This window comes from Neopelma chrysocephalum, unplaced genomic scaffold (genome assembly GCF_003984885.1).
Source record: "Neopelma chrysocephalum unplaced genomic scaffold, ASM398488v2 Primary Assembly neopelma1_76, whole genome shotgun sequence".
NCBI lineage: Eukaryota > Metazoa > Chordata > Aves > Passeriformes > Pipridae > Neopelma > Neopelma chrysocephalum.
In genome coordinates this window covers 12,180,621-12,200,563 of record NW_020897737.1, presented here as the reverse complement: position 1 = coordinate 12,200,563, position 19,943 = coordinate 12,180,621, and the positions used below count along the sequence as shown (strand labels likewise).

Genomic DNA, 19,943 nt, shown 5'->3' with positions numbered 1-19,943 from the left:
TCCTTCTATTTCCTGGCTTGCCAATAATAAGTCCCTGCAGAGGGGAGCTTGGCTGGTGGTGTTTTGTGATTTCTCAGATAACAAGAGCTTCACATTTCTGTGGAATTCCCATTTGCCAGTGAGCTGCTGCTGCTGCTGCCCTGATTGATATATGACTGCAATGGCACTTTTCCATTTGACATTCCCTCTCTCTCCCTCTCTCTCCCCCTCTCTCTCTTAAACAACAGCCCTAACTTTTGTGTGTTGCAAATATAAAAGGCAAGCCATGTGACAGAGGGACAGAAGAACAAAAGCATTTGGAAGTAACAGGACCTCTTTTTAGCTCTCTGAAGAGTTCAAGGGGAGGAAGGAGTGGTGCATTTACCAAAGGTAAGCAAACAAATTAGAGATTCCTACAGATTTTGGGTATTACACAGACTTAAACTGGGTGCTTATTGTCTATCTCTGACATACATGTTGTCCTTGTACCATTTTTTAAACTCTAGTGTGTCTAAATGGAATCGACACAGCTCTAGTACCTGTGTCTCTTTCTTTTACTTCTACCTTTATCTCCTGTCCAGAGGATGCCTGTAAGCAGTCAAATAGGTAGCCCAGTGTGTTCTGAGCAACTTGGTTAAACATCAATTCTCGTGAGCATGCCGGGCTCCTGTCTGCAGCTCTGTGCTGCTCCTGGCTGTATGTCTTGGGAGTGAATGGACAGGCTGGACTCTGCCCTGAATTCATGGAGAGAGAGCTGGTATCGCCAGCACCCCCTTTGTCACACTGCAACAGGGCTCTATGAGCACAGGCAAGCCAGCTAGTTTAAAGCTGGACTGTTTACTTTTATCACTCCTTACGCATGCTGTGCTCTTGCCAGTCATCTGCCGGAGTGCTTGGAATAATTTGAAACAACAGACAACATTTATTTCTAGCTTTCTGTGTCACGCTTCGCGGGAGCACTCTTAATTTGCACATTATTATTTACCCAAACTTCTCCGAGGCTTTCCCTATGGGCTGGGGCTGGTTGTGCGTTAGGACAGATTTAACATGCACTCTTGATTGGCTGAGACCTGTGAGGGAAGCCACGGTGTTTGCCTTTGCTGTAATGCCGAGGGGTATATTTAGTAGGTAGCCGACCCCGTCAGCGTGACACGTAATGCGGCGTGGCTGTGCAGCCGGGAGCTGACAGGGAGGATGCTGCAGGACCCCAGACCGCCAGCTGAAGGAGAGAGGGAGGCTCTCCTCCGTTCCCGGCAGATAATTTCCCTGTGTGTCACCGCCAGAGGCACGAATATAACTGTTCTCTGTTTCTTTGGGACAAAAGAAGAGTTTCACTGTTATGAGCCCAGTGACAAAGTGTCAGTGTAGTGGCACTGCGAGGCTCGGGAACGGACACTGCCCCGGGGGATCCTGGCTGAGGAAGAGAGCCCCGTCTCCCTGCTGGGATTCAGGTGAGTGAATTCGTCCTATAAAGGTTCAAATGAATGGGTCCGGTGGCAAATAAGAGAGTAACAAAGATAAACCATGTGCAGACCAATCTCAGTCCCGGGTTAGATAACTGCTGCAGTGTGTGCTGGGGGGGCAATTTTCCTGTGGCAAATCTGAATTTACAAGATGGTGTATGTGTGGACTGACTCTCGTGGGACTGTCAGGCAGATTTCTTATCCTACCCCTCAAGTTCGTTTAAAGGGCTCTCATAACCCCCCCCATAACACATCTTATTTGTTTCTGCTTGAGACAGATGGCATGGCAAGTAACCTTTTAAGATTTCTGCAGCTCTTGAAAGATGAAAAAATATGTTTCCTATATAATAAATGTTACTTACAGTTTCTAAAGCTTTGTAACTGTCCCAGTGGCTGAGAGGTAGGAACTCAGCATATTGGAAAAGGACAGGCAAATAACTATTTAAAACCAGTAGTGGGGACAATTCACTTGAAAGCAAATGATTATTTGAAACCAGCAATGGGGACAAATTAACTTCAAATCAGTTCTTTATTGCAAAGTTACTTTCTAATAGAAGTAACCCAGCTGCCTGGTTTGGTCAATAAATGTGGATATAATAATCACAGTGCTGTTATTTGTCCCTCCTCAAAAGAATATAAGAATATCTACATTTTAGGACCTCTTTTTTTCCTCCCCTTTCTTTTAAATTACTAATGATGCTCAATGCTCACTTGTGTGCAGGCTGTGTGACCTTACTCATATCTGTGAGTAGTTATACACATGAATAATTCCCTGGACCTAAATAGAACTATTTGATGAGTAATTACTTACCAGCTTGAATCAGGGGTTCCCAATGTGACTTATATATACATGGACATGCTCTTGCTGGAATAATGAAATCTTACTTATGAAACTGGTATTATAAAACAACGCTTTAAGATTTTCCAGTTAAAAGCAAATCTGTGAGGAGTAGATGTTTCAAGTTTACGTAAAATGCAATTTGATTTAGGGACAGGGTATAATCAGGAGCTGCTGCTGATTAGTTACAAGCTCATTTCTCTACCTGAAGGTGTCCCACGTAGGTTTCCTGGGTTTGTGCAGCACCTGGTTTTGATCAGATGCCTGTATGCTGATGACTGCCCCTTGCAGAGCAGGATACTTGCTGTGGGTAGTCTTGTGTGCAGTTTGCAGCAGCAGTGCTCCAGGTAGCTGCTTATGCATGGCTGATTTCCACAAAAGCTACCTGTCCCACTGGAACAATCCCTCACGTGCCGTTGAGGCTCGTGATAGCATCTGTATGTTCTTGCCTGCTTGTGTTGCCAGGATTACAGTCTCTTTTGCCCAGGTGGGAGCTCACATTGATGCCTGCTTTGACTCATTTGACAGGCAGTCCTCCTGGAGTTGGCTTCATTCCCCACTTCCCCTGAGGCTGACTTTGTTCCCTTCCTGGCTTGTCTGCTCTCAGATGCACTAGGAAGTGCCCAAGGTTGTTCTTGGACCTTGAAGGGAGTTGACTATCTATGGTGCAAAGCTTGCATGAAGCCACTGAGACATTTGTTTTTGCAACAAATCTGGTGGATTACTTGTTTAACTGAAGGTAGAAAAAAATATCTCTCCCCACACCCAAATATCACTATTGTAATTACAATTACAAATATTTGATAGCTGTATTATGAGTATTACAAATTCCTCTCTCTCTAATGTCCTCCTGAGTATGAGGAGAGTCTTGAGTTTTAAAAAATTTTGCTGCATGAGGCTGTGCCACAGACCCATGTTATTTGAGCAATCCACCTCTTGAGTGTGGCTGGAAGTGGCCACATCAAAGGAAGACATAGAGACTCCGTGGCAGGCAGCTACAGGGTAACTCACTGTGGCAAAGGATTTTTCCCTAACCCCATCAACCGAACCTTCAGCGTCCTAAGAGTTTACAACCCTTCCAAAAACTCTTTAAAAGTAAAACCCCTGTGACTGTAACCCTCCCATGCATAACAGCTCCTTTTGCTGAGCCCAGCTCAACTTTTGCCCCCTGTGATATCTTGTTCCACCGGATCATTGTCGGTTGTGTAAACATGTGTTTCTTTTCATCAGTGTTAAGTGTTCTGCCTCTCAGCTCCCCTGTCCTTCTCCATGTCCTGGTATCTCGGGATGGGGTGAATACCCATGCCCAGATCACCTCTTTTTTCTGCTGCCTGACTTTCCACTTCACAGTCCTTTTGCTGAAACTCAGCTCAGTGTCAGGAGAAAGGTTTAGCTGGGTCAGGTTATTGTGGGTGTCCAAGCCAAGAACCCTTTGCCTGTATTCTGTACATGTATATGAAGAGATGCTGCAGGCTCCTCTGACTGTGATCAGCTGTTATTTCCTTTTTATCTGTGTCAGTGTGGAACATATTAAAATTTCTCAGTAGTGGTATGTAAGGAATCCCTCTGATGCCCCACCTCTAACTTAGCAGAACAATAAAAGCAAGGTTGTAGTAAGCCTTTGAGCAGCTGCCTGTCTATATATTCCTTCTTTTTTCACATCATCTAATTCAGACTATTATCCGGGTAGCAGTGGCACTACCACTTCCAGACACCATCAGCCCTTGTCCTGTTTGTTGGAATTCCATTGTGTGGCATGGAGATCTTTTCTACCACAGGCAAGTGCAGCCTCTCTTCTGGTGTCAGGGCAGGGGGCTGCTGGTGCCATGGAGACACTGGTCCTAGGAATTCCTCCTCATTGCTATTTTTCAGCTTCCCTTTGTTAGTTTTCTTTTTGCATCAGTCATTGTTACTCTTCACACTTGTCACATTTACGTGCTCATTACTACTGAGCTGCAGACTGTGTGAGCCCAGCAGTGCGGAGGTAGCACAGGTTATGTTGCCCTTTAAGACGCGAGTTGAGGATCTGAGTTAATGCCCCAGCTCTGGTTTGGCAAAGGTTAAGCATACCATGGTAGTGACAATCACATTACTGTCATAGCAGCACGGCTCAAAGGGAGTGGGACCTAGGGGAACACTGCTCCCCTTGTTAGAAGACATAAAATTGTTACCATGAGCCAAATATTTAGGTTCCCTAATAATCAGAAGTATATGGATGGTGGTCTGAATTTTGCCTGTGTATAAAAGAAGAAAGGATTTTGCCCCAAACATCAGAAAAGAGGGAACATCCCCTTCCATCATGTGCTGTCTCCAGAATGCATAGCACTCTGCTGGTCCCAGTGACAGGGATGTCTTTTCTTAATATTAAAGAATAAGAAACTCATTCCTACTCCTGCACCTATTGATAATTACAGCCTTTGAGTTCTCTGTGAGATAGGCAAAAACCAGGGAACAAAACTCGCCCACCTGCTTTCAACACGCTCCAACAGGTAGAGGACACATGCCTGAATGCCCTAGACCTCTCTCAGCAACTTGTAATTTGGCCAAGAGTCATTTTGCCTCATGTTGGGTCATAAGACTGAACTAGAAGTAATTACTGAAGCAAATCCTATAGCTAATGCTTGGCTGGGAACATTTGCACTGCAGCCAGCAGCCACCCTTGCTGGTTTGCCTCCTGGGAGGGATGGGCAGCCTTACTTAGACACCTCAGCACTGTGCCAGGTGCTTCACCAAGGAGTGATGCCGTCCAGAACTCTCTGGATGACCAAGTGGAAAACTGTATTCCTCTCCTGTCCCAGACTCAAGACCATGACTACTCTGATATTCAGCAAGACACAAGAAGAAAGAAAGAACCCAAGGCTGGCATCACCTCACCATTAAATGGCTCTACTGGCTCATTAGAGAGATATCCCATGCATACCCCTAATCAATCTATTTAAAGTTTCCTGGAAGCAGGAAAAGGAAAGAATAAAAAATACAAGCACTCTTTTGTCCCCCAGTAGTTATTCTTTGTGAGTGCATTAAATCCTTTTCTCTGTGTTGGCCTGTGCCTGTCTGCTGGCCAGGTGCCAGCTTGCAGTACCCACTAGGGTTTGTTATTTCAACTGCCTATCAGGAAGGCACGGTTAGCTCCCCCTCTCCCACCTACCTGAAGGGCTGGAAATACTCTTGGAAACTTCAAAAGGAGAGGGAAGCTCGGCCCAGCTCAAGTGCTGTTCAGATGAATTTGTTCCATCTCATGCACTGGGTCCCCACGACGTGAACACTTACGGGGGCCTTACACGAGCTGCCCCATTGAAGCCCGAGGAACCAGTCCCATGTGTGCTCGTCCCAAGCATTCTGATGTTCCCAGGATGCTTCCATTATATTGCTGCAATAACTATGTTGTTTCTTATGCTCCAAATGCCACGGTCTTCCTATTTTTCTTTTTTCAATCTGCTTACAGTCACATATACTCACCTTCTGAAATATTAAAATACTTAAGGAAACCTCACAGCAGAAAATGATTTGCAGGAGTTTCTATCATCTACCAGATCACTGTGTTTGACATTCTGACTGTCCCTTTTATCTTCTTGGGCTTTGCAGGACAATGTCACAAAGCCACAGAGTATTCTGAGTTGGAAGGGACTCACAAGGATCATTGAGTCCAACTCTTAAGTGAATGGCCTCTATGGGGATCAAGTCCATGACCTTGGCATTATTAGCACCATGCACTGTCAGCAGTCAGATGGCAGGACAGCACAACCTCAGTAGAACCAGAAGGTGGGCTTTCCCCCTGTGGACATCCAGAAGAAGATATTTAAGTCCTTTTTTTTGAGCCTGTTTTCCTTCCTGCTCCCTTTTCCCTTCCCCTCTCCTCTTGCCCACCAGCTGCTGCCAGCTCCATCCGGGAGTGCATGTTGTTGGTGTTCTCCCCTTGAAGGCACACACTGCCCTGCAACCTGCTGTGAAAGGGGTGGATGGAGCTCCTGTACGACGGGTGAAGACATTCCCCTTGGTGTCAAAGGGGACAAACTTCAGCACAGCTGGATGCCAGTCGAGCAAACCCTCTTCGGCACAACAAGGCCTTGGGTGAACATTCACTTATTCAGACCTGTAAGGATCTCACTCAAAATATTTTGTTTGGTATTTCCCCTGCCTCACCATTGGAAGAAACCTGTTCAAATGCTGCATGTGGAGGCATTTCCCAAACAACTGGAGTTCCCTGTGTTCATCTACTGCTGCCCAGATGCCACATGGCCACTCAGTGACTTTGTCAGGTGTTTTGGCAGGCAGCTTGCAGAGTGGAGAGAGGATTTTGATAGCATATATGGGAGGCCAGCTCCTTCCCTGCTGTAACAGAAATGGCCACAGTAAAACAACTACATAAAAAGATTATTGCATTTATTTACTGAGCTAAAAGACACACTGGAGCTGACAAAGACTCTGAGTTGGTTCAGCAGAAAGCGGGATCAGACACAGCATCTCATCTTGGGTTGTCTCTCGTGCTGCATAAACTGTTCTCTTAAATGGCTCAGATTGTCACTTGTACCATTTAGTTTCACAGCACACAGTGCTTCCCAGGCAGTTCCCAGGCATTGTGCCGATGGTTGCGTGGGCTGGAAGCCGAGTGCTGTGGATGCTAAAGGATCTCTGGGAATAGATCAAGCCACCCTTGTCATGGCAGTGGAGAATTTAACCCTGAAGAACAAACCTGGTGTAGCCTGACTGTAGTTTGCCCAACACAATTGTTTCCCCTCCAGTCCAGACCTTCAACCATGAAGCCCCCAAATCCTCATCTTTCTGGTCTAAACTTTTCCAGATTAGATAAAGCTCTTGAGAAATCTCTTCTGGTCTCATGAAGGACTTTGTGGCTTATTTTTGTCAGAACAGCAGCAGTGAATTGCACACACACACGCACACATATACACATATATGGTTAGTGACACTTTTTCAGGGCTGAAGTTTGGAGAAACTGAGTAGTCTTGTAACTCTTCTGTTTACATAACAAATTCAGAATGAGGGAACCACATGGTAGGATCCAAGTAATTGTGTTTACTAAATATGCACAGCATGCAAGGCCAGGCTTAAGTTATATATACACACCGCTGCTTCAACGGGATTTTGGCCGCTTCCAAAGCATAAAAAGCACTGAATGACTTGAACTGTACCCCCATGGTCAAGTAGAAGTCTCGAACACAGAAAATGCACAGCAAATGAAAGCCAAGCTGAATGTACATTCATTCCTAAATCAGGGGGCTCAGGAGCAGGGAACAGCCAAGAAGAAGTACACTGTAAAAGAGCTTTTCCACTGCTCTCTTCCTACCTTCCAGGGTAAAAATGGTACAGATTCAATAGACCTTTGGAGAATTGCTCAGCTCTTTATTTTTTCCAAAATACATAGCAAAAAGGGAATTTCTGTTTACGTTCTCACAAAGTGACTGGCTAAATAATTCCAGATGATGGAATTTTCTTCTGTCCTTAAAGCAAAACAAAACCTTAACCTTCACCACTCTCTAAATGATATTAAGACTATGGTAAGAAATCTTTATTTCAGCATTCACAAAGCACTTAATAAGAACAGAGAGCTGGAAAAATAACCCTAACTCTGCCCCTATGTCCATGTGCAATACAGGCTTGAATTGTATGTTAATAAGGTCTTTCTTTGGGATGCCTTCTATTTTTCCCTGAAGTTTTTAGGTAACAGCTGTAGCAGTTTTGGGTAACAGCTGTAACAGCTTTTAGTTTGTTATGTCCCTATGAATTCATGCAAACTAGTTATATAGAAAGGGAACTATAAGCCTATTACTAACAAAATGTACTGCCCATATCAGTGAATTCTGAAAAAAATGTGAAATAGGGTTTTCATCCACTGTTAGGCCAAATATTTTTGGAGCCAATTTTCAGCCTGAGAATATGAAGTCACCTTTTAATCTTTTTCTTTGCAGAATGCTGTAAAGAGGAAGAATTTTACCTTCCTTTTTGTTAACTTGACAGATGGGCTGTCTACCACAGTTTTTTCATGAAAAGAAACTGAGGAAAACACAGCTGAAATAGAAGACAAAATTTTTCCTATGTGAAATTGTGGATTTTAATAAAAAATATATTTTCCCAAATGAAACAAAATATCATCGATTATGATGATTAATGATTACAGGTGTACTTGCTTCTGGTTTTGGACAGAAGAGTAGGCTGGAAACCTCATATGTCAATCCTGATATCATGTGCTGTCTAGGATTTTGTAATTTCAGCATTTCAAAATGAATACAGTCTTTCTTTAAATAAAGAAGCTAAGTTCAGGTGAAATGCCATTGCACAATGTCAACTGGATATAGAAAATGTCACGCCAACATATCTCATCATGGTGATGTACCTGTCTGAAAATGTTTATACTTTTTTTACAGGATCAAAAATCTACACTCTAACTTCTGTATTTTTAAATATCCCTCCAAGAATTTTTCTTCCATATATATTATGCATGGCATATTTACTTGAGAAATGTAGGTGCATATTTCCCATAGGTATGTCAGGAGATGCACCTATGCACTTGTTTTGCCAGTGTGTCTATCCACAACTGTACACAGCTTTTTCACAGAAGGTACATCACATTTACATCTGTTTTCTCTCTTTTTTTTTTATAAATATGTGATAACAGTAGGTTTTTTCCTCTTTCAAAATATTGTTGCAAAAGCCTGCTACATTTCTTTGCTAGAGAAGTATCAGGGCAATTTTAAAAGATTGTGAAAGTGTTAATACTTTTTGTTCTGTGCTTATCCTGAAGAAGGTACAGCCATCTTCCTTTTCTCACACTTTTTCCCTGTGTCTTTCCAGCTTTCTCACAGTGTTTTCATGAGGCAAACTCTGTGTCATCCAATTATTTCCTGAAGAAAACTAGAGTGATAAGCCTTTGAAAACTGAGCCAGGACTCCAGATTTCTCTCACTGTATTAAATCATACTGATCAAAAACATGGAAAGATATAGAAGCACAAAATTAACAGTGGGACAGAGAGAGTGGGAAATGAGGATCCCTGGATGTAATAACACATGAGATGAGAGCGTCTAATATCAAGTAAATTTATTTGGACAGAGAGGGAATTACTGGGTGTGTAATACTGATTAACTATGTTGGAGAGAGACCTTGCCAAGCAGCATGTTTTGGTCAGCCTCTTTATAAAAAAGAATAGGAATGTAGGTAAAAGGTTAAACACAGAGGAAAAAAAAAATTGCATCACTCCTCCTGTTAGATAATCCTTGGGCATCATCTGCATGAACTAGAGTAGAACAGCTCACTTCTGGGAGGGATTCTGTCCCAGCTCCCATGACCGAGAGATTTCTGTCTTACCCTGTAAAAATGTTTGGAGGGATATTTATTGACATGAATGGGACTGTGCATAAATGCATCTGAGATCCTAAGTGTTTAGTGTTGTTTGTTTAAGTTCTTTATAGCAGAAAGACATAGCATTTTTTTTAATGTCACATTTGCTGAGGAAAATACGCTGGGTCATATGTCAGACTCAGGGGAAAAAATATACTGTCATTTAGATCCACAGTCTCATAATTTTTCCTTTCCTACTTAAGCACATGGACAACAGTTTGAAACAACAACAACAAAAGTGTCCAATACACAGAGCATCTTTGTCTCTCTAATGTACAGAGCATCCCTAATAACATTTATTCCCAGCATGAGGCTTCGTATGTCACGTCAGCGCCATCCCCACTTGGATGAACTCTGGAAGCGTTTGTCACTGCTATGCACTCCTCTCACAGAAGTGTTTGAGCAAGCTATAAAGCAACACAAATCATCAAGCACTCTGGTGGGGAGGCCCCGTCGATTCGGGGCGTTTGGGAGATGAGTATCAGTCGGTTTAGAGGATTGCCAGCAATCCTCTAAACAGTAGATTGAAAGAGGCTTGTGTAAGGCAATAAAGGTACACATCAGATCTTTAAGTACTCAAGGGGCTCTGCGGGAGCATTTCTTCAGGAGCAGGGAACTGTTTTATCTTAAGTTTCTTCAGAAAGTCCTTGCACTTTAAACTGCGCTTGTGAGTATGTTTTGACTGTCCTTCACCGGGCTGTATTTAGATGGGTAATTCACAACTCTTTCAAGCTATAGCTGTTTGTAGTAAAAGTGAAATAAAATCACCCAGTCGAGACTAAGGGCTTTATGAAAAGGATCAAGGGGTTGTGAAGAAGCAGCTGAGGGAGATGCCCTTCTTCCCCTGCTGGCACAAAGCTCTGGGCAGCATTTCAGGGGCTATCCTGCACTTACTTCCTGGGGAATCTCATGGTCTTCAACATGCACCAAAAATCCAGATATCTAGGTAGATAGCCACAGGACTCCACCAAAATATATTTTTTTCCCATTTGATAGCTGGGATATACTTGGATATTATGGAATAATACATGTATTTTTCAGATGCTGCGTTTTAATTAATGTGGAAGAGACTGACACTGAACAAGTGCTGCCTGACAAGTAAGCAAGTAAAGCATGTCCACCCATGTGCATGTGAGTTTGGAACCCGGGAGGGCAGGACAGACAGCAAGCTAGTTCTTCATGCAGTGCAGGTCAATGCTCAGCAAGTTTCCTGGGGGACCACTTTGGTTATGCCTGGGCTTGGACCTTCAGCATCCCTTCATCCTCGGTGTGTCCCTTGCCCCTGCAGCACAGAAGCTGCAGGATGCTGACAGGCAACCCCTAGAGCCACAGCTCAACCTGCCTCCAGCCTTTCCATGTGCTACCTAGGCCAGAAATTCCCATCTGTAATGCAGGAGGCAGCCTAGCTTTGCCCCTCTTTGACACTTTTAGTGGTTACACAGTCCTTTTGATCTGCAGAAATCTCTGATGTGTTACTATTCACCAGTTTTGAGGGGAACACACCAGGGACATCACCAAGCGAAAAAGATTGGCATTGCATTACTTGTGATGTTAAAAGGTTCTCCCCAGTGAAAGGATAGAGCAATGCTAAAACTAACAAGGCCTTGACATCTCCTTCCTAATGCCATATTCTCTACCTACTGTGGGAACAATGATCACTCAGAGCGTATATTTTGGGTAGCAAAGGTCCTGTGTGCCTTAATATTATTTATGTCTATTTTCCTCCAGCGGTCTTTTTGGTCAGGGTTGTGATTTATGTTGCTTTTATCCCAGCTGTGCAGAGAGATCTTTTGATGGATTACAATCTCGGCAAACTCCAACGCGAGAAGAAGAAGAATGACAGCTAAGACACTTAAACCAGACTTTTCACCATCCTGGAAAGGAACTGGCTTCCAGGATTTGGAGTTTTTTTAATACTCTACCTCCCTCTACTGTTACCAGCGAGAAGTTCCTCGACAATGGGAAATCATGTACTCGCGGCTTCGATTTCCATGCTCTCGCTCCTCGCGATGATGGGAGACACGGACAGTAAAACAGACAGTTCCTTCATGATCGACTCTGATCCCAGCCGCTGTATGAGGCACCACTACGTGGACTCCATCACCCACCCCCTCTACAAGTGTAGCTCCAAGGTAAGGCCTTCCCCCACCTCCTTGCAGCAGCTTCATCAGTGGGGTTGTTAAAATGAACCATTCTGGGTGATTCCTATCTACCAAAATCTAGGTTTCAGAGACTTAGGGATGTGAAGGCATCTTGTGTGCACATAAGAACTGGGACTCTCTTGTCACCTTTTCAAAAGGAGTAACACGCCACACATGCAGTAAATGCTAAGATTCAAAGGGGTCTAAGGATGAATGCTAAGGATTCATTTGGGGTCTCAGCTGAGGGTGCCAAGGAGACAGGCTAGTTAGGAAGTTTAGATCATCCCAGTCACCCCCTCCTTCAAACGAGTCTTCAATCTGGAGCATGTAAATTTGTAACTTCAGAGGTGAAGCACTGACATAAAGAACCAAGCTGTAAAATGGTAGCTAACAAAGACTGTGAAGAACATTGCTTATTTCCTCCCTGCCCCCCACTTAACTTCAAGGCCTTTATTTTCGTGCAGAATGACACTTGGGTATTTACTGTAGGGCTTAGGAGCAGACAGAAATACAAAATTGCCTTTCATTTGGGATTTCAAGCCTGAAAAGTTCTGTGTCAAAACGGTTTACAAGCCTGCGCATGTAGCCTACAGCCATTTATTTCATTGCATGGAGAAGAAGAATGGGGGGAAACAATGGGAAAATCCTTGCTGGTCCCTTTCGTCCTGTCCTAATTTGTTCCATCTGGGTTAATACAGTCTGTACACTCAGGGAACAACTGCCAGTACCAATGCTTCTGCCAGCCCTGCGTTGGGCAAGAGAGTGATGGGAGGCAGATATGGGACAGGGTTTAGGACAAGAGGGGTGCCTGCCATGTTGCCTGATGGAAAACCCCAGCAGCAGGGATCCTGGGAGCATTAACAAGGAGAAAGGATGCAAGCAGTTGAGATGGATGCAGTGCTGGCTGTGGACACCCCCAGATGCTTTGTGTGCAGAACGAGGCATGTTGCTTCCCGTGGTCAGTGCTGGGGTGAGGCAACACCATAGGTAGCAGCAGATCATAAAACTTAAAATGAAGCACAGAGAGAAGTGTCAACAGAAAATACGACCTGCTTGGTGCTCTGTGCACCAGGACAGCTGCTGCCCTGGCCATGCCCCTTCAGCCAGGCTTTTCCTGGGCCTGCTCACCAGAGAGGCCTCAAAATTGGGTAGAGGGAAAAGCCCTGCCCTGGGCTGCCTTGCAGTGATCTCTCAGCAGTGCTGCCTGCCTCAATTTGCCTGATTCACAGCAGTAGGAACCCACAGCCCTACTGCTTCCAAATCCAAATAGTAAAATCATACACTCTTGTGATTCAGGAGAGGTCTTTTGATTTGCTTTTAGCCTGGACTAGACCTTCTTACCATCTGCGAAACATCTGGTTTTAACACACTGGACTGCAGAGGTACATCTGTTTGTGCAATATTGATGTTATTGCAGTTGGCTCCAGCAAGAGGCAACTGTAGGTATGTGGGTGGGTTTTACTTAATGGTGTGTGGGTGCTCCAAGGCCTCCCTTCTCTGGGCACTTCAGATCACCAGTTAGACTTGAGGACCCTCAGCTATCCTGATGGTTTTGTCCAGGAGGGCAATGCTGCACCCAGCTGCCTTCACTCTCCACTCCCTGCTCTGCCAGAGGCCAAAGGCTTTTGCTCCTCGTCTGGCTGTCCTGGTGGAGGCTGTTAGGATAGTTGTGTTAGGTGGGGTCTGCTCCCTAGTCCATGAATTCAGGAATTTTGATCTGTTCAGGACTCTGTCAATGTGCTGCCTGGTGGCTGGAATGTGCCACTGGGGCACTGAGTGCCCGTCTTCTCTGCTCCAGCATTGCCACCACCACCCTCTGGGTTTCTCTTAAAACTCTGACTGCCACAGATGACAGACAGAGGGTTATTTTTCTGAAAAAAAGAACAACAGGAAGGACAGAAGGAAGGTCGGAAGGAAAGAAGGAAGGAAAGGAACCCATCAACAATTCCCTTTCTTAGCATCCCTAATGACAGAAAAAAGCAATAAGGCCTTTAGGAGTGGAACTGATGGAAATGAGAATACAGAATGCATTGTAATGAAAACCATATTATTTCAAAACTGAACTTTGAGAAAAAGAGGTGTTGACATAAACATTTGCAATTCTGGCTGAAAAAGTTGGTGATTTTTTTAAATCAAACCTTTAATGGAAATTATATTTGAAAATATTATCACATCTTTTGGCTTCCCAAATTCCACAATGGTTTCAAGAACATTTTTTTAACAATACTGCAAGTTGTGTGGACTTTCTCATGAAGTGGAAAATGAAAACAGTTTCCATAAAAAGTGAAATAATTTTGACATTTCCTAGAAGACTCTGTTAAAGTAAGCTTTTTTTTTTAAGGTCTCAGGGATCTGAATCATCCTGGTAGACATACAACTTCTGTTCTGGATCTAGCATATAAACACAGATGAATATTAGACTTGTTAATGAAAACTAGATGCCATGTCTGTTCACATATATATATATGGAGAGTGATAAAATATAAACAAGTAAAAAAATTGTAGGTTCTGTGGGAGTAGCTGTGGGAATTGTGGTACTTCTTGTTTTCACCAAGTTTCAATTGTCAAGCTTGGGCTGAAAATGTCAAGCAGAGACTTTGCCCTTTTTTGGGGTGATATACTAGTTTCACTGAGACATCCTTTTTTACTCCTTATGTTTTCCCTCTTAGTGCAGCATAGAATTACAGAAGACAAAAATTACCTCAGAAATTGCAAGATATATTATATTTGCTGTCCATCCTGATTAAAAAAGGATTATGTCCACTGCACTTCTCTGTGGAGGCTGCCAATAGTATCCACATGGGAAGCAGTTTTGTTAAACATCCAGCCAATATAATTTAATCATTAAAATCCCTTTTGCTTGTGGCCTCAGGCAGGTGATGAAATCAGTTTTCCAAAGACTTCAGAAACATGGTCCATTACAGTATAAAAGAGACACAAAAGAGGGATGGAAGAAGGCCATTTGTTCCTGAAAAACAGTGTTTTCCTTTGACTTCAAGGAACTGTTTGTATCAGTTTGTAAGGTATTGTCTTTCCTGACCGTATTGGATTCCTCCTGACCTCTGTCACAGAGACCCACTGGTCTTCATCCATGTGCTGGATTGCCTCTCTGCTGCAACCAGAGCCTCCTAAATTACAGTTTTGGCTGTCACAAGTGCTTTGTCCAGATGTGCCAGAAGTGTGCTACCACTGACAGCCTCGCACTAAAGAATCCGGCCCTGAGAGACACAGACCAGATGAAGAGAGATTTAGCAGATGTTTGAAGACTCATGAGGTAGCTCAGGAGATTTTCAGTAATGCCTGCTTGCAGCCAGGCCATGGATACCGCGTGAAAATCTGTTCTCATGCGCCTCAGCCCATCTGCTGTTGCTGAAGAGTGCAGAAAAGAGGACTACAAACACCATTAATAACAAACCAGTTCACAGCTTCTGGATTTCCAGAATACAGCTCAAATGATCAGAATCAAATATTGCCTCAGTTTGCTCTCTTTTGTACCTATGAGATCACTGACTTTAAGTAAGAAAACCTATTCTTTCATGGTTGCTCATAGATCCATGTGGTCCCCTTGTTGTAGAACTCTGTTCTTCTGGATCCAGCATCACAAGGTGACACATCAAAGCTCACATGTGCAGGGGATGAGGGGAGCCAAGAGGCACATGTATCAGGTTATAAAATACAAATACCCACATGTTTTTACTATATATAGACCCCCTGTATTACTGTGCTATGCCATCACAGCATTACTAATTATTTAGGTGATAATCTCTATTGCACTGTAGTACACCATGCAATAAGCAGCTGGTGCAATTGATTAAATGGCAAAGCAAAGCTTTTAAAGTACATGCTATTTCCAGCTCATTTGCACACCTGCCAGAATCCACTGGTGCTGTTCTGGATTTATGAGGAGGAGGAGGAGGTTAAATTTTGCTGAGGACTTCAGGTTAGCCCAGAAGGTTAGAAAGCTATAAAAATGGGAAATTTGGATTTTTTTAATCCTGCAAGCTTGACTTGATACCCTGGGTGCTGTGCCATTTGTAAGAGTTCACACTGTCATTCAAAAACAGGCCATAAACCCAACTCTGTAATGTTACATTACATGAATACTGACCATCACCTTAGGAAAAACTAAACAGCCGGCAAAATCTGACATTAAAATTAGAGCCTCTGCAGATTAAGACAAGTTTTTAAAGACAAGGTTTGCTAAGCAATTATAAATGCAGTGGCACATTGAATAAATATTGGCTGGGTTTGCATTAGGAAAGCAGCTGTTTATGAGAAATATATTGAGACACAGATATGGACACACCAGATAATTCTACCCTATAATTACACTGCTACAAATTTCTGTAGCCCTTAATTCTGTTTCTTGGGGATTTGTTTTTTTCCCCCTGGCATTTCTGAAAATACCTGCAGATACAGGAGCAGATGTGTGCCATGAAAAGCCCTCAGGGCAGCAGTACCAGAAAAGGCTGGCTGTTCCAGCTCCAGAAGCATTGGCCATTGGAAGTCACCTTGACCACACTGTCATATTTGGTCTGAAATCACAGAATCATAGGAATGATTGGTTGGAAGGGACTCAAGTTCCTCAGAACCTCTGAAAAAACAATTTCTGGCTGCTGCACATCCCCCTTTGCCACTCCTGAGCAGAGTTCTGCTCTGTTGCCTTTGCAACCTTCAAGCATTTCTCAGCTGCCATTGGATTGCTCTTTACCCTCCTCTTCAGCCAAATCTTTGGGAATAGACTGTGACAGAGGTCTGGTGAACTGGTCAAAGCAGGGGACCTAACAAGAGCTGTCAAGATGCTGGAAAGGAAACCAACTGGTTTAAATGTCCCAGTCTGCTGCCTTTCCTTTGCAAGGCAGGCAGGTATCTAATGAAATACCCTCAGCAGTTGTCTGCCTGGGAAGTGAGTTTTGTTTATCAAAGGGAAATAAATGGATTTTTATCTGACATTAATGAGGTGCTAGCACTTTAAGGATTGTCTGTTTCCCTCTTCTCTATACTCCAAAGACACTGGTGTTAAGGAGCTTGACATAGCTAAAGCTTGGGTGTGACTCAACATTTCACTGAAATTTCCTTCCCACAATATTACTACTAACAGCTGCAGTTAATTTGTCTATGAATATGCAGTATCACAGGAAGGAGTCATAAATTTATGCTACAAATCATAAAGGATGGCAAATTTGTCAGAGAGCAACAAGAACCTGTCTCTTAATTTAACCAAGAAACAAGATGGTACCAACCACAGATCATCAGCTCATGAAGATATATTCCTCGTGATCTCTCTATGTTGACTGGAACTGTAGTTGTTAATATATGAATACACTTCTAAGCAAACCATTTAGCATGCAAGTACCCTTGGAAGAGTAATTTTTAAGCACTGTACAATGGATGATCAGAGCCTTTCCCATGGACACAGACAGTGCTGGCATTTCCTACTTGGTATCAGGAAAATTCTCTTTCTCTTTTTATCCCGTCTTTCCTTATGACTCTGACTAAAGAGAAAATCTAACACTTGACATACCTGCTTGCATGACTTGGAGATTTGCAGTCAGTTGAACATGTGTAGAGAAAGAGGCCCAAAAGGTTTTATAAGGCTGTAAAATATTTGCTGTCACATCTGTAGTTATCATTTCAGATATTCTGGAAAAAAACATGAGATATGTGCAGCATGGTTAAAAGGTAATGTTCTTCCTTAATTATAGGAAAGACTTACAGTTGTTTCACTGCCTACTTTGGATGATATAATAAGCTGATTTTGATGTTTATGTTGGTTAAGCAGAATTAGCTGATATGGACTTAATATTTCTGTCCCCATGAAAGTGTAAGAGTTTGTTCAAGCTTGTACAACACTTACCCATTATCAAGGTGGTAACAGCCGTTTCCAACACATAAATTCCTGAGCTTTAGAGGATCCTCTCTGAGATTTATTTAGTGCTTAATGCTCTATCCATCTCCTCTGCTCAACAAGGGGTTGTTGGGGAGTAGGTGACTGCACATGGACTTTCCTTCCTTAGTGCCTCCTGTTGTGCAAGTTTTCTTGTTATGGTCACAGCTCAGATGGTGAACTCAGAAGGAGAAGAAACATGGAGTCTGCACTGCTTTTGTAAAATCTTACAAAGGAACCCTCATGTTTGGCAACAAGTTCATCTTTTTTTTACATTTGCACTGCCTTATGCCTTGCAATGCATTTTATACAGATACAACTGATGCAATTATATAAATATAAATATAATATACAATTGCAAATACATATTTAAGGTGATCTCTGTAAAAGGAGGGAGCTAGAAACTTCTTTAAAGCAATAAACTGGGCATCTTCTTTATATTTCTACTTTATGTGTTTATATATCTAAGAATTTGAGACATTTTCACTAGTATACAGGATCAAAACACTGGAAAACTGAAGTATCAGTCTGGCTGATGATTTAAGGGCTTGGCTGACCCAAATCTGGGGTCAGAAAGTCACAGTTGCAACCACAGCGTCTGGAAAGCGGGGGTGGCTGTGATCATTTGGAGCCCTGAGGTCGCCCCAGTGCCAGAGACTCCAGGAGGAGTCCTTGCTTTTCCTCCTGCCCGTGTTATCTCTTCTGCTCTCTCAGACACAGCTCAGGGGCAAACCACTGCGTGGGGCTGGGTGCCCTCACCGGGGTGGTGGGATGCTGTGATAAAAAAACAGGCTGGAAGGTGGTAGCCATCTGCTGGTGTCCCCTGCGCTCTAGCAGCCGAGAGGGGGCACGTTTCCTAACCCGTGTCTCTTTTCCTTCGCAGATGGTGCTGCTGGCTCGCTGCGAGGGGCGCTGCAGCCAGACGTCGCGCTCGGAGCCGCTGGTGTCTTTCAGCGCGGTGCTGAAGCAACCTTTCCGCTCCACCTGCCACTGCTGCCGCCCCCAGACCTCCAAGCTGAAGGCCATGAGGCTGCGGTGCTCGGGGGGCATGCGGCTCACGGCCACCTACCGCTACATCCTCTCCTGCCACTGCGAGGAATGCAACTCCTAGGGGCGCGATGCCACAGCAGGGAGGGGACTGGCGTGCTGCCGATGGGAAAGACTCCCAAGAAACAATCCAGAGTCAAGCCGATGCTCCCAGCACACGATTGCAGCAAGGACAGGACTAACCAGGCTGGATTGAATCTGAGAGCTGAAGTGTAAAATACCCTGGGGTGCTGGATGGTGGATGTTGGTACCACGGTGCACAAAGGAGAAAGGGAGAGGACTTGTTTTCGAGAAGCCTTTCTTTTTTTCTGAAAGGATATTTTTGAGAGTTTCTTCTTTTTCAGGCTCAGCTCTGACTAGAGAGCTTTTACTGCTGGCCATGGGCAGCAGGGGAACAGAGAGGAAGGTCAGCTGGATGACAGCACTGAGCTCTGGAAGTTGACGTTTGGACAAAGGATGGGCATCAGTTCCCACATACAACCTCTTAACCTATCAATTTATTCTCAATTTCCTACTTATACTGGCCTTCAAAACAAACTGTGCCGTTGGCAAGGGTCATCTGTTACTGATCTAGCAGCCAAGTGCTGGATGACTTTAACTGTGGTTTAGCAGAAATTATAAATAAACCATTGAAAAGTGAACTGGATCTGAAATGCCATGCTGGGAATATCCAGCCCTAGCCAGCTGAAATGATTATTTGCACCGTATGTCATCAGAGTTCAGTGTCTGAGTGACTCTTGAGAAGTGAAAGGTCATGAGATTCACTATTACCCTCTAAAAGCCTAGAAAGGTGACACATCACATCACATCACATCACATCACATCTGTCACAAAAGCCATTATTCAACCTCTAAAAACTAATCAAATATTAGAAAACCACATACTAAATGGAAACATTTCTTAACTTAACTTAGACATATTCACGTACCAAACCAGAGCCACCAAAATGATGACTGAACCTAGGACTTATTTTCATCTATAACTCTTAGGCCATTGAGCAAATACTATTTTGCCTTTTAAAGGTAGGCAATCCCAAACATGGGGGAATCACACTGATGTCCCTGTAGGAAGTTTAAGGCAGAGTCTGAGTCCCAGTGTTACCCATTCAATGGCAAGGGCTGTGTTTCAATTACTTAATGATCTGCTGCTACTCGGTGTCCTGTCTGACTCACCATTTGGCTTGGCAGCTGGTCCCTTTGCCCACTTGTCCTTTGTGCTCACACAAGGATGTAC

At 43.6% G+C, this 19,943-nt stretch overlaps 1 protein-coding gene across 9 annotated transcripts; it reads left to right on the top strand.

The window, feature by feature from the left end:
• The first annotated feature begins 233 nt into the window (after nt 1-233).
• NDP (NDP, norrin cystine knot growth factor) lies at nt 234-19,356 on the top strand. Of its 9 annotated transcripts, XM_027689096.1 has the most exons (5): nt 241-369; nt 1,105-1,430; nt 10,677-10,733; nt 11,409-11,767; nt 18,547-19,356. In XM_027689096.1, exons 4-5 carry the CDS (start codon nt 11,594-11,596, stop codon nt 18,772-18,774), a joined length of 402 nt encoding a protein of 133 aa, XP_027544897.1. In that variant the 5' UTR covers nt 241-369; nt 1,105-1,430; nt 10,677-10,733; nt 11,409-11,593; the 3' UTR covers nt 18,775-19,356. The 9 variants fall into 9 exon arrangements, with proteins under 9 accessions (XP_027544894.1, XP_027544893.1, XP_027544902.1 ...); XM_027689093.1 differs by lacking the exon at nt 10,677-10,733 and having other exon boundaries at nt 234-369; nt 1,304-1,430; nt 11,577-11,767; XM_027689092.1 differs by lacking the exon at nt 10,677-10,733 and having other exon boundaries at nt 235-369; nt 11,577-11,767.
• Nucleotides 19,357-19,943: the final 587 nt, after the last annotated feature.